The 25,050-nt window shown below is 39.5% G+C and overlaps 4 protein-coding genes across 17 annotated transcripts in view; 2 read left to right on the forward strand and 2 right to left on the reverse strand.

The window, feature by feature from the left end:
• On the reverse strand, window positions 1-7,604 carry LOC137104981 (ATP-dependent zinc metalloprotease YME1L1-like). The gene is made up of 18 exons (XM_067486908.1): window positions 7,463-7,604; window positions 6,783-6,902; window positions 6,126-6,294; window positions 5,833-5,934; window positions 5,402-5,511; window positions 5,017-5,167; window positions 4,762-4,845; window positions 4,181-4,354; window positions 3,936-4,088; window positions 3,720-3,852; window positions 3,572-3,634; window positions 3,073-3,185; window positions 2,315-2,470; window positions 2,012-2,163; window positions 1,770-1,896; window positions 1,435-1,508; window positions 992-1,078; window positions 1-883 (listed from the first exon to the last, which is right to left on the reverse strand). Exons 1-18 carry the CDS (start codon window positions 7,493-7,495, stop codon window positions 743-745), a joined length of 2,142 nt encoding a protein of 713 aa, XP_067343009.1. The 5' UTR covers window positions 7,496-7,604; the 3' UTR covers window positions 1-742.
• Window position 7,605: 1 nt separating this feature from the next.
• mastl (microtubule associated serine/threonine kinase-like) lies at window positions 7,606-13,985 on the forward strand. 4 transcript variants are annotated; one of them, XM_067486906.1, is made up of 14 exons: window positions 7,907-8,367; window positions 8,444-8,581; window positions 8,676-8,815; window positions 8,920-9,008; window positions 9,095-9,201; window positions 9,306-9,462; window positions 9,589-9,737; window positions 9,955-11,031; window positions 11,298-11,439; window positions 11,580-11,600; window positions 12,481-12,594; window positions 12,709-12,810; window positions 13,060-13,102; window positions 13,231-13,365. In XM_067486906.1, exons 1-13 carry the CDS (start codon window positions 8,200-8,202, stop codon window positions 13,086-13,088), a joined length of 2,433 nt encoding a protein of 810 aa, XP_067343007.1. In that variant the 5' UTR covers window positions 7,907-8,199; the 3' UTR covers window positions 13,089-13,102; window positions 13,231-13,365. The 4 variants fall into 4 exon arrangements, with proteins under 4 accessions (XP_067343008.1, XP_067343007.1, XP_067343005.1 ...); XM_067486907.1 differs by lacking the exons at window positions 7,907-8,367; window positions 13,060-13,102 and adding an exon at window positions 7,606-7,741 and having other exon boundaries at window positions 13,231-13,985; XM_067486904.1 differs by lacking the exon at window positions 13,060-13,102 and having other exon boundaries at window positions 7,920-8,367; window positions 13,231-13,985.
• A 355-nt stretch (window positions 13,986-14,340) lies between these two features.
• acbd5a (acyl-CoA binding domain containing 5a) lies at window positions 14,341-21,552 on the reverse strand. 2 transcript variants are annotated; one of them, XM_067486910.1, is made up of 13 exons: window positions 21,430-21,552; window positions 20,983-21,108; window positions 19,795-19,915; window positions 19,148-19,220; window positions 18,897-19,014; window positions 17,954-18,160; window positions 17,681-17,857; window positions 17,219-17,295; window positions 16,889-17,105; window positions 16,433-16,632; window positions 15,980-16,027; window positions 15,739-15,848; window positions 14,341-15,625 (listed from the first exon to the last, which is right to left on the reverse strand). In XM_067486910.1, exons 2-13 carry the CDS (start codon window positions 21,077-21,079, stop codon window positions 15,613-15,615), a joined length of 1,458 nt encoding a protein of 485 aa, XP_067343011.1. In that variant the 5' UTR covers window positions 21,080-21,108; window positions 21,430-21,552; the 3' UTR covers window positions 14,341-15,612. The 2 variants fall into 2 exon arrangements, with proteins under 2 accessions (XP_067343011.1, XP_067343010.1); XM_067486909.1 differs by having other exon boundaries at window positions 17,219-17,307.
• A 961-nt stretch (window positions 21,553-22,513) lies between these two features.
• abi1a (abl-interactor 1a) overlaps window positions 22,514-25,050 on the forward strand; it is a 40,932-nt gene continuing 38,395 nt past the window's right edge. For 3 of the 10 annotated variants that reach the window (XM_067485842.1, XM_067485843.1, XM_067485849.1), the window contains exon 1: window positions 22,514-22,723. In XM_067485842.1, the coding sequence (XP_067341943.1) occupies window positions 22,607-22,723 (117 nt within the window). In that variant the 5' untranslated portion in view covers window positions 22,514-22,606. The remainder of the gene's footprint in view (window positions 22,724-25,050) is intronic. The other 7 variants (XM_067485844.1, XM_067485845.1, XM_067485841.1 and 4 more) reach the window with 4 other exon arrangements.

The following is a 25,050-nucleotide window of genomic DNA, read 5'->3' on the forward strand; positions in this document are numbered from 1 at the left end:
TTTCATTTGAGTAAGATCAACCTTTATTTTCTTTGCCTAAAGGAACAAAACAGAAGCACAATCCTTTTACATGTCTATACAGTATACAACCACCCCATGTATCAGTTACAAGCGAGTTCAGAATAGGCTGTAAGCCTATTGCTAATTTGGGGAGAAAAAAAAAAAAAAGATAAAACACAATTGGGCGCAAATAAATAAAAACAAACGAGATAAACAGCACATGGTAGATTCAAGTGAAAAAAAAAGAGACAATGAACAGCATCGTACATACACCTTGCAACAGCCAAAAGGCTCAAACTTCCAGATTGAGATACTTTAAGGTCCTATGGTGTTCACCAGTCAGTACAAGTTCGAGATGAGACAGTAACAAATGTGAAATCTGGGATTTTCCACCTAAAACTGACCTGTGTCCAAGTCATTTGCCTTACAGCCTTACTGCGATACTAGACATGAATTTGGTGTTAAAATAATAAAATAAAATAAACACTTCCACAGAGGTTATGTAATGACACATTAAAGGCCAATCAGCCCTTAATGACATTTAAACATTTGTTTAAATTATATAGAAATTAATTTTTACCCAATTACTCTTTGAAGTGCTTAAAAAAAAAAGAAAAAAAGAAAAAAGAAATGCTGACAAGAGGAGAGTAAATTCTCAGTAGGATTTTCATACTGATGACAAGAGGAATACAAACAAATGTTTTATATGTACATGGGTTAGAAAAAATGTATACTGAGGTATCTAGTGGTCCAGGGATTTGCCTTCCAGCACCAATTGGATCTCTTTGGCGTCCAGAGTTTCATATCTTAGCAGGGCATCAGCTAGCTTTTTGTGCTCATTACTGTAGGTCTTCAGGATTTTTTTAGCACGTTCATACGAGTCCTGAATGGAAGTGAAAGATCAGTAAATGAGTGTTTGATACAAAAGTCTGATCTGTAGTCACATATCTGTAAATCCAACATGCTGAATTTTTGGCGTGGAAAATATCACCTTCAGTAAAACCCTGACTTCCTGTTCGACGGCAGCTTGTGTCTCTGGGCTCTGCTTGGATATGTCACCATAAGTCATAACTCCGAGCTGCAACAAAACACAGATTGCACATTTAGACTAGTGGTTAGGGATAAGAATGATGAAAATAATGTTCCAAAAATAAGCATGAGTAGAAACATTGAGTTCATGTTCAGCACTTTAAATGTACTGTAATGACCTGAGTCATTATTTGTATTGTTAAGGATTGTTTTTACGGTCTCTCACTCCTCCTTCTGTGTTTTGTGGATGTGTATGTGAGTTTGACTGTGTAAGAAAGATTGTAATTTTTTGTGTTTGCATAGATACAGCACTGGAACAACACTTCTACAGGAAAGACTGTCTTTTTATAAAAGTAGGAAAGGACGGAAATGTTTAGTCATCTACTACACAAACGTAAGTTTTACCTTGTCGCTCATGCCAAACCTGGTGACCATCATTTTTGCTATTTTGGTTGCACCATCAAAGTCACTGGAGGCTCCTAAAATGCACAATAACAAGAAAATGTTCCGTTACAAACAACTGAAGCATAGACTATATTATGAGAAATATACAGTGGCATTTTTCTGTGACCATAGAAAAGCAATGATAAAATTATCACAATTTCAACCAGAATGAAAGACTTTTTTGCACAATGTCAAAAATATAAGTTGATACAAAGGAAGCGTTTATATTCATCTTCAGGGCACTAATCTGTATCACGTTATGTATTCATGTCAATCAAATCAATCTTATCTCGCACCAGTGGTGACGTATTCGTCTCCAAAGATGAGCTCCTCTGCCACGCGACCACCCATACTGACATCCATCTGAGCCAGGAGCTGGGCTCGTGTCTCACTCCAGCGATCATTCTCTGGCAGCATGGACACCTAGGAGTCAGAGACGGAGAATACTGGTAAGTGCACGGTACTAGTTACAAAATTTGACACAGAAAGTACTAGTAATGAGTATTTGATATCTTAAGAAGCCATAACAAAATCTTACATGGCCTAAAGTTGGGCCTCTTGGCATGATTGTAGCCTTATTAATGGGCATCGCATCTTTGGTGTAATAGGCAACAATGGCATGGCCAGACTCATGGTAGGCTGTGATGGTCTTGTTCTTTTTGTCGATTTGAACACTTCTCCTCTCAGGGCCTGGTGTAAAAAGACAAAAAAAAACCACAAATAAATAAGTGACTGAAACTACTTTTTTACTTGATGTAAGAACCTGTTTCCACTATGTGGGCAGCATGTCTCATGTGATGTGATGCGTGCACTTAACAGCAGATCTACACTCTTTATTTACCCATGACGATCTTGTCCTTAGCAAACTCCAGCTCTTTCAGTGTGACCATCTCTTTCCCGTCCACAGCCGCCTTCAGGGCTGCTTGGTTGACCAAGTTCTCCAGTTCTGCTCCAGAGAAGCCCACCGTGCCCCGGGCAATAATCTCTGCATCCACGGCTGCAACAGAACAAACCGTCTTTATGTAGTCATGTTTATATGATCCGTTTTTTTGAAAACAATAGTGTTCTTTACTCAAATAGAAAACAAAGGTTCTCTTTTAGGCGTCTTCTTTTCGTTTGGGCTGTTCCCTTTCAGGGGTCGGCACAGCGCATCATCTGCCTCCATCTAACTCTGTCCTCTGCATCCTCTTCTCTCACACCAACTAACTTCATGTCGTCTCTTACTACATCCATAAATGTCCTCTTTGGTCTTCCTCTAGACCTCCTGCCTGGCAGCTCTAACCTCAGCATCCTTCTACCAATATATTCAGTTTCTCCTCTGAACGTGTCCAAACCACCTCAATCTGACCTCTCTGACTTTATCTCCAACACATCTAACATGAGCTGTCCCTCTGATGTCCTCATTAATTCAGAAGAGGAGTTTCAATTGAGAGGAGAACTGATATTGCAAAGTATTTTTTTGCCTAATGCCGTTTAATTAGAAATAATTTAAATGCTATAAAATGAAAACATAATTTATTATAAAATATATCCTGAGAGTACTGCTTTGTAAGATATTAGTCAACAATGTCTTTTGTGCGTTTTTACGCGGAGATATACCAGAGTCCACTTTGATCTTGGAGAGGAACCAGTTGAGAATTTCAGTGCGTCCTTTCACATCTGGACGAGGGACCGTCACCTGCATGTCAAACCTCCCTGGCCTTATCAGAGCACTAAAAAGAATGAAAAGTTACAATATTTAAAACTTGAAGTGTTGTGAACTTGTTAATTTCTTTACTTCAAAACTCAAATGTTTGGAAAAGTACCGAGCAAAGCTGCCATGCACTGAAACACTCAAAATAATATTTTAGTGCCAGTGAAACATTAGAAGAGAGACACTGAGAGAACTACTAAAAATAGTTAAGATTTCCTAAATTCAGTAATATTAATTACAAATGTGCACAGAAAACAACACAAAAAACTGGTCAATGGTCTTGTTGTGTATTTTGCCTACATGGAAAGAATCCGTTCAGATAAGTAATATCCTGAAACTAGGCCAAAGCCACAGGGTAGAAACAGCTGTCAGAAAAAAAACTCTGCATATGAAATGTAAACCTACTTATCCAGAGCCTCAGCAAAGTTTGTAGCACCAATGACAATGACACCTTCATTTGGTTTAAACCTGTAAAATAAGATTACGAATAAGGAATATGAAGTCTAGACAGGATTTTATTTACAATATGACTTTTGAAAAACACCACACTGACCCATCCATTTCAGCCAGCAGCTGATTGATGGTTTGTCTGGAGTAAGGATGCATGGGAGACTCAATCCTCTTTCCCCCAACACTGTCCAGCTCGTCAATAAAGATGACACAGGGAGCATTAGCTTTTGCCTCTTCTGCAACACATAAAACAGATGGACTGTAGCTAGGCGGATACCCCCCCCCTGGTTACTCATATTCACGCATTTAGCATACTTACTAAAAAGGTTCCTGATGCGGCTCGCGCCAACACCCACAAACATCTCATCAAACTCTGATCCGGACGCGTAGTAAAAAGGCACATCAGCCTCTCCAGCCACGGCTCGTGCTAAGAGAGTCTTTCCTGTGCCCGGTGGACCGATAAGGAGAATCCCTGAGAGAAAACAAATTAGATAGAACTTAAAATAGGGCAAGACTATATGCAAATGTGTATATTAGGCTGTAAAGCAAGTTATGCCACAGTACCTTTAGGCAGCTTTCCACCCAGAACGGTGAACTTCTGTGGGTTCTTCAGAAACTCAACAACTTCCTGTAATTCATTCTTTGCCTCCTCTACTCCTTTTACGTGATCAAAAGTAACATTCTTCATCTGGATGGCATCGACAGCTGTGTCTAGACCAGATGTGGTGCGGAACCTCACTGTGAAAACCCAAAACAACCTTCCTATTACATAATGTCCCTTTCTTTGGCTTTCTTTAAAGCGATAATGACAGATCACACAACTTTTGGTTACAATCTACTCAGCAATGTAAATGTATGTAAATACAAACAACTAAATATTAGCTAGTTTTCAACATGAAAACTAGCACTTCAACATGAAAATATATATAGCAGCAACAAATGTTAGTACAGTGGTATACAGACAAAATAATCAGACAAACTACATGCACACTATAGGAGATATGTCTTATTAACTACACTTATTAGGCCAATTGCTGATATATCAAAAATATATTGATCAACAGAGGTTAACAGAAGACCCTGATTACACATATGATCACACTTGTAGAGACAGGCTTTACTCTGATCAGAAAAGGAGCCTTTACCTGAGAGAAATGGGGTTCTTGACAGGCCATAAATACCAATAAGTAGAAGGACCAATAGGATCAACCTGGTTCTCCTGAGTGAATCTGTCAAAACAAAGCACAGACAGAGTTAAGGGTTAGCTCAGTCTCGTCCCGCTGTATTCAACTTAGCACTGCAACCCAAAGAAAACGTGGTGCAACTGTTGCACTACAAGGTTAATTTTCCAAGTAGATGATAATTATTGTGCCTGACGGCTTAGTGAGTGAGCCACATGCCTTGTGTTTTCTGGGTTATAGCCTGGGACCTCATAAATCCATCTGTGAAACCCGTTTTAAAAGCCTCCTGCTGGTGTACTGGAAGATTCTTTTGTTTTATGACTTCATCCAGTGAATGCACCTCTGGTCCCTTTTCCCGAACGAGCAAACCCTGTTACACACACACACACACACATACACACACAAAAAAAAGGTTTAGAACCTCATGTCTTGATATGAAAACATTTGTCACAGTGGGCACTGACCTTCAGATTAAACCACTGCTCCTTATAATGCCAATTCTTCCATTAAAGAAATAACATTTGAAGCTACAATTTAGTATTTAGTAGTATTTTTACAATTTAATTAATTTTAAAACTGCAGGAACTGTGCAGTAATATCTGACCTTCATAAAGGTTGGTGTGTAGGGCTCAGACTCCACTGGCCCATCATAACCAGACTCCCTTCGTCTGGTCTTTGTTCGGAACGTCTTGAAACCCCGACTCTGGACCCATACTAAATAGGGGCAAACAGGGACAAAAGAAAAGATAAAAACATCCAGCTAAAGGTCAAACCTACGTCCCAACCACATGTTGAAGTGTCTATGGGCAAGACACTGAACCCCACACAGCCCAATCCCAATCCCCAGCTGCGCAGTGCCGGACCAAGCCCGGAAGAGATTAAGGAGGTTTGGGTCAGGAAGGGCATCTGGCATAAAATCTTTGCCAAATAAACATGCGGACTATTGATCCACTGTGACCCTGAACGGACAGGATAAGCCCAAAGGACACATAAATAAATAAATATGCAACACATAGTATGTCAAGAGTTTCTTACCAGGCAAGAATTGTAGCTGTGAGCAAACGTCTTTTAGCGGTCTATGGTTTTGTTTTTGGAATATTGGTGAGTAAAATCTCCCCAAATTTCTGTGTGAAAACCCTGTAAGACAAAAGGTGCGAAAGGTTTGTTTTGCTTAACATGACAGAACATGTTAAAAACGTGGCAAGTTGCTTATCTTTCAATCACACCCTATGAAATAGCACATCTTTTAATAATGTGAGCTTTGAGGCGTTTTCTTAGAATATCGTAAAGCCGTGTAGTCTTTCATCTCCGCAGCCCGAGCTGCTCACCATGCTTGTTGTGAAAGAAGCTGTCGGCAGAAACATGGCTAGTCCTCCATATCGAAGGAACGCTGGGAGGTTCCTCTGGTCCCACTATAGGCAGTACCCTCCTGATCAGCTCGTCCAGCTGGCTCACTCTGATCTCTGACAGACCAAGATCCCTCAGACTTACACTGGGCTGTGAAGAAATAAAAGCAAAACTAGGTCATCTTTGCTGTGGACAGCTATATTAGCATTAATGCCACAGGTGGGTGTGTCGAATAGAGCCTTTCAAGAACATTAATACACACTTGTTCAGAGACAAAGAGAAAGTGACATTGACAGATACAGTTCAGGGTACAGTTTAAATATACTTCAATAGTCTAGGATACGTGAAATAATTAGTCTCAAAATAAAACAGCTTACAAAATGCCAGGTGCTGACAGACTTTATAACACTTTTCTGGTTAGCACAGCACTGTAAATGCACAAAATGGTCATTTAAATTGTTTTTACCGAGTGTTTCAGGAAGTGTTGGCAGCAATGCCACAAATCTCCCCATCACCATATTTAGACAATCTTTCTTCCTTACTGTAACACTTGTTTACTTTAGCATGGAAACAGTGTTTAGTGGGACTTTGCTTGAAAGACCAAAGTCATTGATGACTATCTTAGGTGTCCTTCTTACCTCTCTGAGAAATGAACTGTGGTCTGGAGTGAAGTCTTTGTGCAGGGTCTGGATTGAAGCTGTGGCTGAGTTCTTCAGAGAGTGGAGGGCATTGATGAGCTGGCTGAGGGGCACAATCATCTGGCAGAATAACAAACAGGATGTACACAGAGTCACGTTTGGGAAATTAAAATGAACACAGTGAACATTAATATATGTTCTTAAAGCTGTTTTGCTTTCAGGTTAATCCTCCGGACTGGCAGCGCTGTTATGTCACTAGTTACGTCAAGCTCACCCACACTGCTCTCCATCATTATATCCCACATACGTCATACGAATGCGAGTTACACAACTTAACTTCTTGGAGGTTAAGTTAGCAACAGTTCAATTCATCCTGTTCTGCACAGACATTGAGTGGTGTGTGGTGAAGTTATGAATGAAACTGCACGTAGCTACTACGTGACGTAAACATGGGCCGATTGTGAGGTAATCAAACGTAGGCTCGATAATGCTAACATGTGCTAAGTTGAACATAAGGGACCACACATGGACAACAACAAGAAAAAAACATCGACAGAGGGAATCTCTTATTGTTGTAACTCCCATAAGACTCCTTCCCATGTAGCGCTGACTTTATAACAAAACCACAGAGAAGCTGAGGGCAGAGCACTCACTGCGTTAACCTTAGCTAGTCGACTTACCTGCTGCTGTAAGGACGTCGTCAGCGAAAACATTTTGCCTCGTTACAAATAAAGATTTTGGAGGGTGAATGTGAGAGGACAGACCCTCTAGGAAACGCAAAGAAATGAATCCCCCAGGCAGCGCTGTCCTTTGGTTTTCCCTGTTACACAACTTTCAGCAGCTTAGCTAGTAACTGCAAATGGATTCTCCGGCATCCGAGGACAAATGGACTACAAAATGACGTTGACTCCAACGAGGTCCGGAGACAGATTGCGTCATGAAATCGCTCATGGAACAATGTATGTTTTTCATTTACCATATTCATTGCCCAGGCCTGTATGGCTTAATACAGATTTAAATAAATTAATATTTATTCTTCTGGCCTCTTAAGTGAGACAAAACATTAATTTTCTTTTTTAGATGTGTGACTCTTTTGCCGGATACAAAATAATAAAAATAAAAACCTCCCGATGGTAACTAGCGTTGCATTATTTTAAGGTGTGTAGTGTGGTTGTCATATTTACATATAAACTGAACAACTAACTTTAAATGCGACAAACACCACGGGTCTTTCCTATTTTACATGCAGGCAGCTTACTTTAACGACTTGGCTGACGTCAGAGGACCCCGCGAACGAGCAGTGCAATTCAAAATTTCAAAACAAACCCGAGGTTGTTGTTTTATTATGCAAGTGTCACGTTTGAGCTAGGTAACTGTTTTTGACGCGGCCAGAACCACGATTTTAGATTATTAAGCAATGGATGTAGACGATAAGCAAGATTCCGGTACAAATAACAAATCGGCGGAGGTTCCTAAACCGCCCTCAATCGAGGATTTTATCGTTTTGAAGCCCATCAGCCGGGGGGCTTTTGGCAAGGTGTATCTTGCACGGAAGAAGTGCAATGCGCGATTATATGCTATTAAGGTGAGTTTGTTTGAGTGAAATAGTGGATTTAGCCTCCAGATTAGCGTTAGTTAAATAATCTGGGTGTCTTTGTCAGGCAATGAAGAAGGCAGACATGGTTGATAAAAACATGACGGGACAAATGAAGGCAGAGAGAGATGCACTCGCTTTGAGTAAAAGCCCCTTTGTGGTTCACCTCTTTTACTCCCTTCAGACTGCAACCAAGATCTATCTGGTAAGACCCAGTTTCTTTACACCAAAGTTTACACGGTGGATATGAACTAGTATATTATAGCCGTTGTTACACCTTATTCTCTCGTTGCTTTCAGGTAATGGAATATCTCATTGGTGGAGACGTCAAATCTCTCCTTCACATTTATGGATATTTCGACCAGGATATGGCTGTAAAATACATCTCAGAGGTTGCTCTGGCTTTAGATTACCTTCACCGTCATGGCATAATCCACAGGTGCTTTGATATTATATTCAGATTCTTTGATTGCCTTTACACATGTGGGACACTGAGTGATTAATGTATGAATGTAGGAATTCACTCGATTCATAATTTATTAGGGACCTGAAGCCAGACAACATGCTCCTATCCAATGAAGGTCACATCAAATTGACAGATTTTGGCCTTTCTAAAGTCAAGCTTGAAAGAGGTATGGAAGCCCATCAGCTTTTGTTTTAACAATCTATGATCCTTACTACCAGTAATGTTAGTTATATTTCCTGTATTTTATCTCAGAGCTGAGTCTTATGGATATCCTAACTACCCCATCTCTGGCTAAACCAAAAAAGGATTACTCACGCACCCCGGGTCAAGTCCTCTCTTTAATTAGCTCCCTTGGATTCGTAAGTTGATTTACATAATTTTTGCATAGAACAATCTCCTAATTGCATAGCTCATTCATAGTTTATGTTACATATTGGATCTTTCTTCATTTCATTAAACACAGAACACACCTGTAGGGGAAGGCAAGCGTCACTGCAGCACATCTGCTGTGTCCAGTCCCACATCTTGCGGCAAAATGAAACTAAAGAATAATTCTCTTGGTTCTCCCTTAATGAAAAAAGATCAGCTGTACTCATCGGGTCGCTACCCTTGGAAATTGGGTATGTCATTGTAAATATCTAAGAGCATTTAACTTATGTTTATTTCATTTATCAACTTTCTGGATGTCATTAGATGACATCTTGTTAAATAGTAAACGTGTTTTGTTTTCTTTATTGTCTGAATAGGGTCTAACCATAGTGTGTTTAGTCCTCATAACCTGGCCAAAAATCTGACTCCCACACTGCTGAAAACAAGAAAGAGGTTTGAAACCATGAGTGCTGGGAGCACAACAGACACCGAAGGTGGCATCAGTCCACTGTGGGAGTGTGAGGAGGTCAGTGATTATGAACCAGTAACTGTATCACATTTATGGCCTGAAAATGCTGACCACCGTGATTTTCCCCAAATCTTATTTTAAATAATTTTATAATCTGCATCTGTAAATAGAAAAACCTTGAAAACATTTTAGAATCTATGATTTTAGCAGTTCATGTAGTGATGTTTTATACTAATTAGTCTCTTATTGTGAATATATTATTTTTTTTCTTTAGAAAGAAAATGAGCATATTATTGAGGGGAGGGGGCCTTCTAAGTCCAAGGAGCCTGAAAAGGACTGTGTGCCCACAAAACCAGGAACCACTTGCTCTTCTGCTAAGGCCACGAGCAGTTTGTCAGCCAAGTCCAAACCAGACCACCTCACAGAGAAGAAACCTCACGCCAACAAACTGGGACTTGTTTCTACAGCTCAGAAGGAGATTTCTCAGTTAGTGAAAGATGACAGTCAACTTGAAGTTCCCTCATCTGTGAAGAGGACTTTTTCAGATATAGAGATAAGTCCAGAACCCCGGGAGAGCCAAGCCAAAAAAAGAGATGCAGATTACAAAAGATGCTATGAAATTCCGGAAGAAGACGTAAAGTTTCACACGGGTCTGACTGGAACATTTTCTACCATTCAAATTGGCAACTTCATGGCTTCCACAGATGGGATTCACTTAGATGGAGAACGGATCCCAAAACGCTCCAGTCCCATAGCCGTGGCCAAAACCCTGTTTTGTGAACTGGAAGAGCCGACAGATGAAATGTTTGAAGATGGAGCCAAAGACCTGTCACATTTAAGCTTTGTTGAGAACAGTGACATTTGCAGGAGCTTGAGCCTCGACTCTGACGGCTCTGTGCACGACACGTCCCTCACTGTGGAAAGCTGTGCATCTCTCAAACCGTGCAAGCGTTCTAGAAGCAGAAGTTCAGCATCAGTTGATGAGCAAGAGGAAAATAAAGATTTAGCCATCACAGAGTCGCTCCGACAAACTTCATCTGCTGTTAGTACTGAATCACCCAAACTTAGTAGCTTTGGTCTGAGAGGTGAATCTCAGTGTTCCTTTATTCATCGACTCCCGGATCTCGACTGCAGTGTAGCGCAGTCCCCCTCATTCCTCAAGCCGCGAAATGTTGTAGCTTTCCGGAGCTACTGTAGCTCCATTAACCGCTCCAACATGTCAGGGGTGTCGCGACTTAGCATTGGGTCTGTGGAGGCTATGGACGTGTCAGCTTCAGGCTCCTGTCACTCAGCGTGTGGCACTGCAACACCAGTGCAAAAAAGACCTCACTTCAACAGCTCTTTTTCTCGGGTAGGCAAGGATGCAATTTCTTCTTAACCTTAGACAGATATCAGGGAAAAAAATATTTTGCATAGGTCTTGAAGCTGAAATAATGGATGTGAAAATGTAATGTTGGGAAAATGTTGATTTAACTAATATTTAATATTTAATTTAGTTTGATTAAAAAAAAAAACATCTGTAATGTAGTTGTCACACTTGAGAATGTGAATGTTATTTGCTCGTTTGTATGATTTAGCCACTTTCTCCCATGGTGTGTTTGTTTTTCCATACATCAGACCCCTCAGCCCATGTCGACCTCCCACACCCCTTTCAGGACTCCAAAGAGTGTCCGGAGGGGCGCGCTACCTGTTGAGGGCGCACCCATTTTAGGAACCCCTGACTATTTGGCCCCAGAGCTTCTTTTGGGAAAACCACATGGTAAGACTGGGGGGAATGGTTAAAAGACATTTACAACAAAAATAAAAGCTGTAAGCCAACTCAGTCTTATAGTTTTACACACTATTATGTTAAAGTGGATGCTTGACACTGTAGCCCTTGTGACAAGCACTCTCTTTTAGTTTCAGGAAGTGGTCAGTGTGGTAAGTTTATAATTATATTGCTGTTTTTTTTGCAAGCAAGCTTGCATGTCTCCCAGCCTGCTAATGTGCTAGAGGAAATGAGCGGATTGCTCCCTGTTTTCCCATCCCCACTGTTTCTGTTTCTACACTTTGGCTGGGGCCTGATCAGGGGACAGTGTTTTAAACGTGTGGTTATCCCGGCTGTGATCGTTCCTTAACATCAAGCTAACACCATTGTAAAAAGGTGAAATGCTTTTACCTGGATAAAAGGGGCTTCTGCTCTTTAAATCTGTAGGTGTGGGGCATTGGTGGCTCAGAGTCATTGTGCTATGGCACTAGATATATTTTAGACATTCAGCAACTGACATGCAGAATGTCCTCTAATAATAACCTGTGGATTTAACATTCAAATGTTGTCATGCTGCAGGCATTTTTTTCTGTTAGTTGCACAATGCTTTTTTTAATAGCATGACTGTTGCTGTCATGAACTGTGACATAATAGGCCCAGTGTGGTTGAATTGCAAATTGTTGCAGTTAATGAGGGAAAAAATAAATCCAAAAAGTACAACGGTAGACACAATATCATTGTGTCTTAAATGTAGAATTTTTACAAATAACTGAACACTAATGATAAAATAATTTGTCTCAGGCTTTGTGTAGAAATCCGATTTGACTGTTTTTAAATTTGCCCCAGTAAACTGAAATATTGCTGTAATGAGAATTCAGCGTGTGAACGAAATGTGAATAATGTAAATTTTGACTCCATGCATCCACGTTCTAATGTAGTCCCTGCTTCAGCCACTGCGTTATAATCAGTGCACACACTTTAACATAAATCATTTTCCATTTTTTCGTAGCCAAAAACTGCTTCTAATGTGGCTTTTCTTTTGCCCCCAACCAGACTGCATGGTGGATTGGTGGGCTCTAGGGGTTTGTCTTTTCGAGTTCCTCACAGGTGTGCCACCTTTTAATGACGATACCCCTCAGCTGGTCTTCCAGAACATTCTCAACAGAGGTGGGTTTGGTTTTCTGCTACAGTGGCACTACACAAAACCGCAATCAAAAACACTTAACTAAAACTAACAAACTTTTGTCGCTTGTTTTACCACCTCACCACCAAAAACTGTAGATATCCCATGGCCTGAGGGGGAGGAGAAACTGTCCAGAAATGCAAGTAATGCCATTGACATTCTCCTGACAATGGACATGACAAAACGAGCCGGTATGGAAGGTGAGGACCACTTTTCAGTTAATTATTCGAACACACACCAGAACTAGTTTGTCCACATGATTGACACTTCGGTTAAATGCAGGGAATTTGTTTAAATTTCATTGAGATTCAAGTAGAATGAAATATGATAGGAAAATAAAATTCTGCTGGCATACGAAGCTAGAGCAGAAATGGAAAACTTCAAAAGTGCGACGTTGGCTATAGTTCAAATTATAAGTCTTTGTTGTTTCTCGGATTTCTTCTTTGTAGTCCAAAGTTCTGGCTTCACCCTGAAATAATTTTGCATCTACTGGTAGCTATAAATCTATAAAACAGTAATATTGGCAATAGTATTCAATAACTGGGACTGAGTTTGAATGTGGGACTTAATAAAATAAAAATTGATGAGTATTCTGATGATTTTGTCTTAAATTCCATCAGAACTCAGGTGCCATCCTCTGTTTGAGGACTTAGACTGGGACAACCTGCAAAACCAGCCAATGCCCTTTATACCTCAGCCAGAGGACGAGACAGACACTTCATACTTTGACGCAAGAAACAACGCTCAGCACATTGCTGTGTCCGGCTTCAGTTTGTAGAATCCAAAACGTCAGCAGGAATATTTCACTTTGGTGCAGGGAGAATGTGTGTGTACTGATGAATCACGTTGTCTTTGTCTAATGTCTTATAGAAATTAATACATAGTAAAGATGGCTTCCGAGTTTGCCTGTGTTTTAAGTTGTAATAAATAAATAAAAACTGTTAACATACACGCAAACACCAGACATAGCAGCTCCAACAAAGCCAAATCTGTTAACCGTTGAGGTAGTTACATTGTAAAAGCTAACTTCTGGCAGAACTTAGCATATTACATACTTATGTTTCCTAAATTTAGCTATAGTTTAATACTATTTGCTACTGCTTTACTTTATTATGAGAGGTTTGGATTTCTTTGTGGTGACATACAATATTGCTGAAGAAAACATGCTAATATATAATAAATTATGTGATTTCTATGTAAAACTTAATAGTGTTAAGCTGTTTTAAGACAGGAGTGGATACCTGCTGCTTTTATCACATTTGATGCCATTTTCTGCTCTTCACACTACTGTATTTTTAATTATCAGGGTGCTTACTACCTGTTAAATTTTATCTGAACTGTTAGAAAATTTGAAAATAAAAAGCGTTTAACAATATTTCCTTGAGCAATACTTATATATATTGTTTTAGGTTGCTAAAACACCACAAAAAACAATTAAGACATGGTGAGATTGTGCATGTTCGAAAGGAATAGTTCAACATTTTAAAAATTCTTTCGTCATTGAATTAGTGAAAGTCAAATGAGAACATGGATGTCAGTCTTTTGTTTTAACTGAAGGCAGTGTAAAAATGACAAGTTGTGGTTTTGTCACGTGTGGGAATATGTCTTGGCTGGTTGCTGATTTTGTTTTGACTGAACCAGAACTGTGTTCAGCCTTTTGCCAAGCCGTCAGCCATAATACATATTTACATAGAAACAAAAACAGATGTGCCACAAATAAACTTTTCCAATAATGTCAATCCATAAATTTATTTAAATCTCAAACTAAAAAGCTTTATGAAAATTTTATTTTAGGCTTACATTATCACATGCAAATGCCACTCTATCCACAGGCAGAGAGAGTGAGAAAGCCCTAGTATATTTTAGAGGTAAACTATTTCTTTTTTTAATTAAAACATAATGGCTCTGGAAAGATAGGTGCTATCACAGATGCAGACATTTTCTATATTAATACATGGGAATGCAATTAAAATATTGCATTAGTCATCAGAATTGTACAGCTACTGTATACAAGTTTGTATAATCTTACAGGTTTGCAAACAAATCATGATTACTATCACATAATATATTATTCCACACAATATTCACACATTAAATTACACAACAACAACAAAAAAATATATATAACATGACGGCAACAAGTGATTATGCATCAATCAAATAGTGAAAAATGAGGCCGTCTCACCGCCCATTGTTATTATGATTAATGTTGGTCCAGCACTGGAACAGTAATGCTACAATAATGTGAATGTGTGAAATCATAGTGCCACCTACAGAATCTGTACCTTATGATGTTCAGGCACTTTCTGCTTTGTGTAGGAAACAAAGTACAGACCAATTTTATAGTGCAGTGTGAGATCCTGAAGGACCAATGGTGATGGGTCCATCTCCTTGTCCAACCCACACGACACTTAGCAGTAAATTTAAACAACTGTTACTAAAAGCAATAACTATTGACTTATTCTGAGAATTAAAAAGAACACAGTATAATTACATTCAATCTTCCCTCCTATACTACAGTTAATATAGCAGCATTACCTGGGCAACTAATGAAAGTGATTTGTGAAAACCAATCACATCTAAGCATAGTGCTCAAGATGGAAGCATCAGGCCCATGTTTGGTACAACAAAGCCCTCATTATTACGCCATTTAGAAGCTACTGTATTTGGTCTCTAAACACCGACATCCCAGCAGCAAAATTTCCCTAAACACAACCGTTATTTATTTCTCACACAGTTCTTTTATCAAAAGGCTGTATAATAACCGGTTCGAGCTCGTACATTCAGGTTTCTTTCTGATTCCACATCCACACTACAACAGGCTTGCGAGACGTCGTCCTCTCATTTATTTATTTAGGTGCTTTGTTCGTAGTGCAAAAGCAAATTATTGGGCTGTGGGCCTAAGCAGGGTGGGGAGAGGGTTACAGCCACTAGCAACCCAACCAAAGACATTTAGAAGATTTCCTATTGCCAGTGTCCGTGGGGGTTTGGTGTTAGCAGCTTCAGTTGACTCGTCTAGTAAAGAAGAAAAAGAAAAAAAAAAAAAAACTGAGTTAAAGTGGTCATTGCATAAAATTTGGATGTTTTAAATTTCATCTGGAGTTTTCTAAATGTCTTTTGTAGAACACCTTCTTCTCCTCTGCAGGTAAAGGTGGATAAGCCACTGTACTACAAATGGCCAAATCACAGCAAAGGCCAAACTGGTTGGAGAAATGTCAAAAGGCCACCAGGATGGTTTCTATGGAAAAGACATGGATTATTAAAAAAGTTTTATAATGACAATGAAGTCCTTGTTGATCATCCTAAAACCTTAATTTACACAAAATCGATTTCTTCACACTTACACTTGTTTTTCAAAAATCTGTTTACCTGGCTTCTCTTATTCACTGGAGATGATTTGTAAGAAGGAGACAGAGCCTGCGGAAAGACAAAAAGGAAAAAAGTTATGGTCCAACTCCCTTCTTAAAAAGCATTGGCACACAGAAAACAACTTAGCACAATCCATGTCACCATTTACTGTACAACCACCACCTGCTCATTAATGGTTGGAGACAAAACTAGTTTAGAGTAGAGTATTACAGTCTGCCACTGTACTATGTGCCAATTCTTTGTGTTACAACGGGAATATAAATAGCTGAAAACATGCAAAAATGAGGACTGAAGCAGCCCAATAGCAGTACTGGTAACACCAGTATCATTACTGGTATAAAAAGCACATTTTACCATTTACTTGTCTGGGATCACTAAACAAATATGCAGTTATTGGGCAAATATTGCTGTTCTTGCCAACCGTTACTGAATGACAGGCCAGGCTGATCTGACCTGGCTTGCAGTTAGAGCCTCCAGGACGTGCAGTCTCTGCAGGACACTTTGCATGTCCTCCTGCAGTCTAGCCAGCACCAAGACTATCTGCTCGTTCAGGCTCTCGCCGGGTGTTAATTGTCCTCCCCAGTTGCCATTCCCATCTCCCCCACCATGGACGGGCAGTAGAGATCCAGAACTGCGGCCGGCTGACCTGGAGCCTAAAAACATGGAAATGTATTGATCACTGATACATGTTGAAACAGTCTATACATTTAAAGGGCACTTTACTCTACTCTAATAACATATCTGTTATTCATCTAGCATCTTGATTAAATTGTGGCTTATCTGTGAAAAGTTGGCTAAAGGCTGAAAAATGTTGCAAGAATCTAAATGAATAACAGATAAACAACAGTTGCACATGTGTAGTCTACAAAAACAATTACATTTTGGAGCATAAATACAAAGAAATCCTACCCCTTCCATTTCTGATCAAAGAGCCATCCCTCATTCCATCTATATTCAGCTTGCTCCTCTGCAACACTGGTCCACCAGTCTCTCCATCTTCTCCTCCACACCTGATGACATGAGGAGGACCTTGAAATTCTTCCTGGGCATCTTGCGTCTCCTCCAGAGGATGCAGGATGTGGTTCTCCTCATCCGTTTCATCCAACGAGCGGTTATGCGCTGAGGTCTGAAAGATATGCACATTAAAATAAATCAATGTGGGACTTACTCACTAAACATTTATAAAAAGTTCAGTTCCCCCCCATCCCATCCCATCCCATCTCTCAGCTTTTAACTTGCCTCCTCCTGGCCAAACTGATCCACAGAGTCACAGTAGACTTCACTGTCTGAGTCAGTGGCCAGGTGATTGGGGCCATCTGCATCGAGATCTGACATCAGTACAAAGGGCAGAGACATAACAGCAAGGATCAGACAAAGTAAACTGCACTGTAATTACAGGGACATCACGAAGGCATTGTTCACTTAATTTACGGCATTTGTGCTCCAGCTTCCCAGAAGCATTAATTTACTGATTTGTAAATGTGTCATGTGACTGCCGAGTTGCCACAGCTCCGGGAATGAAGCTTAGCAGATTATCTGATCACATGGAACAGTGAAAGAAGCAGTGATCGAGTGCCTCCATAACCATTTTGAAACATTTTAATAGAAGAGTAGCAGAACAGCATGTTTAAAAAAAATATATATATATATATATATATATAAATCAAGTAAAATGCATAATTAATGTATTGTTCTCCACACCTGCATGATGACCGTTGAGCAGAGGCTCGCTGACAGGACCCTCCGGGGAGTCAGTGCTGTTCAGGGCAGCCCTGCAGAGGCTCCCATTGTTCAGATGGGGGCCTCCATTAGCCACATTACCATTGGACAGTGCCAATTTGCGTCTCCTGGGTGAACCCTTATCCTTTGGCTGTGAATCTAAAATAAAATCCCCCCCAAAAAATTTTTTTTATAATATACATAAACCCACACTCTTGACACGTACACTTTTAGGATTGTTTAAGACTTTATTACCCTTTCTCTGCTGGGTCACAACTTCTTCCTCTTCCTCATCCTCATCCCCTTCATCCTCCTGTTCTGCTTCTTCATCTGACCTTTCCTTCATTTCCTGTGGTTTGAGCCTGGCAGGCTTGGTCTCCAGAGTGCCGTTCATTTCCATGGATCTGGCGATGCTCTTCACAACACTTTTTGATGGCATTGAATTCAGTATTGTACCAAACCCTGGGCAACAGAATTGTCTAATGATTAAATTCAGAAAACCTTGCCCACATTTGTGTAAGGTAAAGAGTCACATATTGAAATTATTTGGGGCTGTACAAAACCCCTCATGAAGTCTGCGTGAATAAAGTAGAGAATCAAAAAACACTACTCACAAAAAGTTAGGAATGTTCAATTTTCGGGTGAAATTTCAGAATGCAGCAACCTTTACAGGTGAACTTCATTTGACGTCTGATGTCTGATGCTTGAATCGACCTCTAAAGGTTCATTGGCAATTTGTAAGATCGTTGCATACTTCTACATAAATGCCCTACTTTCATGATATTATATCACTGTAGGATTTTCCATAAATTTCACCCTAAAGTTGAGTATCCCTAACTTATTCTTAGCAGTGCCAGTTAGAGAACATAGTTTGGACCAAAGTATCCCATTCAGGTCTCTAAAGAAAATCTAAAATAAGCTAAACCACGTGTTCTGTACCACCGTTTCAGCCTAACGTGACTATTGATAAGCACTAGAATCCCTAAGCAACACCAGACAAATGCTAAACTATAGCAGTAGCAATGTATATTTACACACATGTACTTGCCTTCCAGTTGCCTAGCAAATTGTGTCAAACGGGCTGGGCACATGATAAAAGGCAAATTAGACAACAACAAAATGTTAAGCTCCACATCCCGCTTTTCAGATCACACATGAAGTGAAAGGTAGAAACGCACCACCTGCTGAGTATCTGTACCTGTGCTCAGGTCTGATATCTGCGTGATCTTTTTTTTGTCCTCAACCAACTCGTAGAATGGGCCGATGACATGCAAGAGCTCCTCCACCTCGTCTGTCATGGGCATGCCCTCCAGAATCTACCCGGCAACAAAATCCAGCGTCAAGAATATGAATGTTTAGTTCAGTTTGGAATCAATTAAAAAGAGAGGCCTGGCTTTAAGGTCAAATTTGCTAAAAATAAAAGTTTATTATTTAATGAATTAAACATACCAGTTTCATTTGATCAACATAGGCTGCCATGGCTGCTTCTTTTGGCATATCTCCAAGAGAATCCCATGCATCCCTGAATAATAAAGTAAATCAAACAAACAAACAAAAAAAAAAAAAAAAACACTTACTTCAGAAAAAGCAAAGTCATGCTTAAAGTTAAGAGACCAAGTCATCAAACTAGTTTGCTGCCAACGTTTAGCTTTGTCAATAAGGTCAGTTTCATTGGGCTCTGTTTCTGTTAGCAGTGGATCAAAGTCTAAAGGAAACATAAAAAGTTAACAGCAACTACAGCTGGTACTCTACTCCTTAAAAAGGATTTTTACTATGGAAGCATGAGAGAAGCTTTCCAGTCCGGTGGGTAACGGGTCACATTCACAGTTGCATTTTAAGTCTAGAGATCATGTAGCAACCACCTGAGACTGAATAGAGTACAATGCTGGGCTAGAAAGATTTCGATTTGTACGAGAGGGGTCAAAGTGTGCATGTTGTAAAACAAGCAAAAAGCAAAAACTGTTTCAATTACTAGAACTCACGATTTGTTATCTTGCTCTTGAATGTTATTCAAAGTAGTGCTCAGAGGGCAATGAAATGAAATGTTTACATGCACAAATTCAAATGTTTCCTGTATATTTACTTTTGGTCATTACCATTTTGCTTTACCCACTGCATCCCAGAAGCGAGGTCGGGGTATATTGCATGGCCCTACGGTTGCTTGTTTGTAGTAACTGTAGAACTTGAGCATCATGTCATTAGAGGGCTGAAAGGGACCTAAAATAGAAATACAAAAGTTAATAACATGGAATTTCACAGTGCAAAATGTCTAAAAATATTGCTTTGTGGCTCTGACAGGGGTTCAGAACCCTTTCTTGCATTTCTGTTACAAATGTCATTTTTAATTTATAAAATTGTCATTATTTCATTAATTTACACTATAACATCATTCATGAATTAAAACATGTTTGAGTATTTATTTATAAAATTGGCAAAGAAATTCCCAAATGACTTAATTCTCATGATTAATTGATAAATGATTAAGTCTCATTCACAAGAGTACTGAGACCCTTAATTCAATATTTTATAGAAGCATCTTTGATAGCAATTAATTCTCCAAAAGTTAAGGGTCTACAAGCTTCTCACACCAATTCTCTCAAGCGCCATCAGACTGGATGAGAAGAGTGTGAAATGCCACCTTCCGGTTTCTTATTTATGTTCAGTTATGTTCCTGTATGTATGATTTTGTTTTTTGGAAAATGACAATATGGGACTGAATTTCCAGAGAGGCAAAAATGAACTCCCCTGGCTACAGGTAGCCCCTTAGCACACCTGTTGGTAACACATGGATTGACACTCAGCCTTAAAGAACAGTTAATGTGACTTTGGTATTTTGTGCCACCGTACAGTGTGAACTGTGGGATTTTAGATACGGTATACAGACAGACACTTTTCCAAGATCCCATCAATTTAGTTTGCCACAAGTGGTCTACAATCACAGATTACAAACATGTCAAGGATAATTAATGGCAACATGATGCACCTGCAGGGGGGTTAATGCGGAGTCTGAATGCCTTCCTAAAGAGAGTTTCAATTAATGCTAACATTTTATGTTAACAAGAGTTATTGAGTTTAGATTGATGGGCAAATCAATCAAATCAAAATTAATTTGACAGCAAAGGGGACTGAAGCCACTGTATGTGCGAGGCTGCACATACAGTTTGCTGCACGTAAAGAGGATTAGACCTTTAAAAATCGCACAGGATCCAAGACAGTTTCCGATTTGTTAAAAGCTTCGAGTGGTACTTGCAGACTTGACGTGGTCACCTCACTCACTCACTCACCGTCCGGGGGTAAACTCTTGATCACTTTCACGGCGGCTTCGAACCTCAGCTGGGTCAGATGCTTGTCATCTTCCACTTTGACACTGTCCACCTCCATGCTGTCACCCTGAGACGGCCAAAAACTACCTGCAGACATGCAGCAAACACACTCAGCACTGCTACGGGACAAACGACAGCGTGCTAACAGCGGACACACACACAATGCAGTTTATCCTCGCGTTTGAAAACAGTCTTAGGCAACGAACCTTCGCTTTTGAAGCGCGACTAGCTAAACTTGTACATTAGCGTTGCGGTAGCTAACAGTTTGTTGTGACCACCAGGAGGAGGTTATTTATCTAGGACACACTAACTAGTTACGACACAGGTGCAGTTACATCGATATTTCTACTAAATAGAGTCTCCACGTCCTAGCTTTCGACGGATATATTATAAAAAGATGTTATTTACCGTGGAGTTCACCGGCCTATCTGTTTGTCAGAAGGCAACTGGTTTTAAGCTCTCAGCCAGACGACATGAACGGACTAATAAAGCTTGCCAGAGAGGTGCACTGGGAATTGTAGTTTCTGCTAGACAACATCCAGCGCCTACAAGTACCACAATCCTCCCCGTCAACTATAAACGCGTGTGTAGAACTTTAGTTCCACACTTAGCTAGCTGTTTTATAATTGAAACAAACAAACAATGGTCTCGAAAAATAATGAGGGGAGATACGTGTCAAATATTGTGGAATAGTATTTTGCTATCATTGGTAATTTACCAGACGTATTCAGAGTTGCTCAAGTTTACAGCAAAACTACAGGTCCCATAATGCTTCACTGTAAATCCTTGTTTTTTTTTTCTACCCGTTGGAATGATGATAGGAATACAAAGAAGCAGGAGATCTCACTCTGTCATTATTTTCTGTAGAAAATATATTTCACACAATTTGTCGTTTTACTTATTATTCATTATCCTCGATTATTCGATATGTTAACGTGTTTTTTTCAGCAAGAATAAGAAACATCACGTAGTTCCAGATATATGTTCTATATAGAGATGGGTTGCTGTTTTTGTTATTGTATTTTGGCTTTGGACGTTTGGGCAAAGATTTTTTTTTACGTGTTGACAACGTCAAAAACTAAAACAATGAAAGAATTATAGAGACTGACTAAAGGACTAAAGAAATATTATTGATGGTTGGGCCACAATGTAAAGATAAAAAAGGACGTTAAAACGTTTATGCATAAAGGATCAATGAAAATTAAAAACAAGCAAAGAAAACACTTAAACAGTAATCTCGGCTCTTAAATGAATTTACTTACTAAACATCCGAGGCAGTATTAATAGTATAATAACAAGTACATTTAATACATAAACAATAATCATAACAATAAGGAGAAGAATGTGATATACTAAAACCCTCAAAATAGCGGATCGATTGTACAGGTTTGAGTGGCTCCTCCCACTCACCACAGACGATCTTTGCTTAAATGGTTACGACAAAGCGAGGGCAGGAATCCCACAATAGCAGCTAAAGGAGTTTTTTTTTTTTTTTTTTTTTTCTTCTCGAGGCAGAGCTGGGGCTGGTGGCTGTTTCAATCAAAGGGAAGGCAGAGGGAACGGAGGCTTTGCGGAGAGATGTAAGATGGCAGAGCTACAAATGTTGTTAGAGGAAGAGATTCCGGCCGGTAAAAGAGCGCTCGTGGAGAGTTATCAGAACCTCACCAGAGTCGCAGACTACTGCGAGAACAATTATGTCCAGGTAAGAGAGTGAGCTACCGCGGTATCTGTCCGCCGCCTTCTAGGGCGAAAGGCTCGGGATTGAATGGTAGTTGGGACAGGAAATGTGGAGAAAGAAACTGTGCTCGGACATGAAATGAGGGTTTTAGCCAAAAAAGCGTTGGGTTGCAATAATGTGACTCAGCTTTTCCCACTGTGGGACAGTAAGAGCCGCTGCATGTTTGGACCCTTGATCATTTATTGCGTTTACACAGAGGGTGTGTCTACTTTTTCTTATTTCTCTGGGTCCGTTCAAAACTGCTCCCACTCTCACTGCTGATAGGAGAGGCCTGTGTGTGTGTGTGTGTGTGTGTGTGTGTGTGTGTGTGTGTTTCCAGCTGCTCACTTGAACAGCTGTTTAAAATAAATTAGATTTTGAAAGTCGCTGTGATCTCCTCTTGCATTGTGTAGTGGGAAACTAAACTCTACATTAAAACTATATTCGCCCACATGAATATTATAGGAGCACTGGACTCCCATTACATCCGATAAGGTCATTAAAGTCAACCATTTATTGCCACGAAAACAGTTTAAGTCCCTATTGGGATGCTATAGGATTTTTACAAGGGAGGTGAAGTGTCCACATTATGGACTTGTAAGCACTCAGTGCATGGCTTTTTTTTTTTTTTTTTTTAGCCATTAAATATAATATAAATCCACATAAAGACTTATTTCCTGCATAGAAATCAAGTTATGACTTAATGGGGAGATGAGCTTATTAAAGAGAACTCCTTTGGTTTGCATGGATGCTGTGGCTGGGAAAGACTGAGAGGAATGCAAAGCATTGTGAGCTGGTCAATAAAGGTTATTGATTTTTTTTTTCTTCCTCTCTCAACTTATTTCTGGGAACAGATTTTTGCTTTAATGTCTGTTGTCAAATAAGAGGCCCAATCTGTTTTCAAGCTTGGTGTTAAGTTGTTCTCGGTCTGAAAAGCTTCTAAAGCGGTGTAGGTGAATGTGGTTTACAAGCATTATTAACTGTATTTGAATAAATGTTTCTCATAAGGGCGCGATAAGCACAGTGAAACCTCCCTGCAAGGTCTGCAGATCACAGGTGGCTTTTGACTTTTTAATTTTAGCACACCAGCATGTGGGGGGGGGGAAACCACAGCTATTAAAAAAAAGTTGGAGAGGTTTTTTTTTTTTTTTTTTTTTTTGCTCTAGTGACAAATGGGGGTGGCGAGGAAATGTTTTTCAGCACGAAGGCAACCCACCATATCAGCTACAGAGGGTGTGTCCATTCCAGCTGTGCTCCCAAAGGACTCCCAGTGAATTTTGTTTTTCTTCCGTGTCTTTGGGTTGGTTTGGCATCAGCAGGCACAGCTCTGAAGCTTGGCGCTCATGTAATCACAACAAGACAGGAGTTTTACCATGTCAGTCCCATTTAAGGCTAAAGTGAAGTACAGGAAGACTTTTTTTTTTGTTTGTTTTTTTTTTTAATTAAATATTTTTTTTTGTTACACCACCAGCTGTAACGTGAGATAAAACCCCTGGCAGCTCATTTCCTACAATGACACAATACAGGTGTATCATGATAAATGGTTTACTTTCGAGTTACGTTTTTGAGAACATAAAAGTATTTTGGATCAAATGAGCATGATTTTGAAAATGCAGAGCCTGTAGTTTTTCTCAGAGTTGGTATTTTTTCTTTGACCACTTCTAATCAACATAAATTAAAAAAAAAAACTGAAAGGTATCACGTACCAAAAGCTTAAACTAAATTAAGTTTTTCAGTGTTTTACTTAGAAGTTGTTCACATTCGGATGAAACTGAATATTTGGGATCTTAGATAAATAGGGGGCACAATAGTTTTGTTTATTTCTCCAAGTAAGGCTCTATGAATTAATGGTGATTCCATTATTGTTAAATATGACCACATTTGATCCACATTTTCTGCTGATCTGTATTGTCTTTAGATTCGACAAACTGTGAAACCAAATTAGGAGAATGAACTTACTAATAGACCTTTACTGGGCAAAGTTGACATTATGTTTTTTTTTAACAGTTTTATTTAAATACATATATCTCATGCCTGTGTGTGATTAAACAGAGAACTCTATAAAACTTTGTAAAACAAAAAAAAAAGGTGGTATGTATCGACCATTATTACTCTATTTAGTGCAAGGTTGGTGGTTTTGTTTGTGGAACCAAAACTGGTTTATTGTCATAGGTGTGAAATTTTAATTGATCTCAGCCACAAATTTAACCTTATATCGATATTATATCTGTTTAAAAATTTCACAAGTTCTCACTTGCGAAACTCTGGTTTGATTTGTAAATGATTCTTCTATCATTGACAATTTGGACATT

The sequence above is a fragment of the Channa argus genome, chromosome 19 (assembly GCF_033026475.1).
Source record: "Channa argus isolate prfri chromosome 19, Channa argus male v1.0, whole genome shotgun sequence".
Classification (NCBI taxonomy): Eukaryota; Metazoa; Chordata; class Actinopteri; order Anabantiformes; family Channidae; genus Channa; species Channa argus.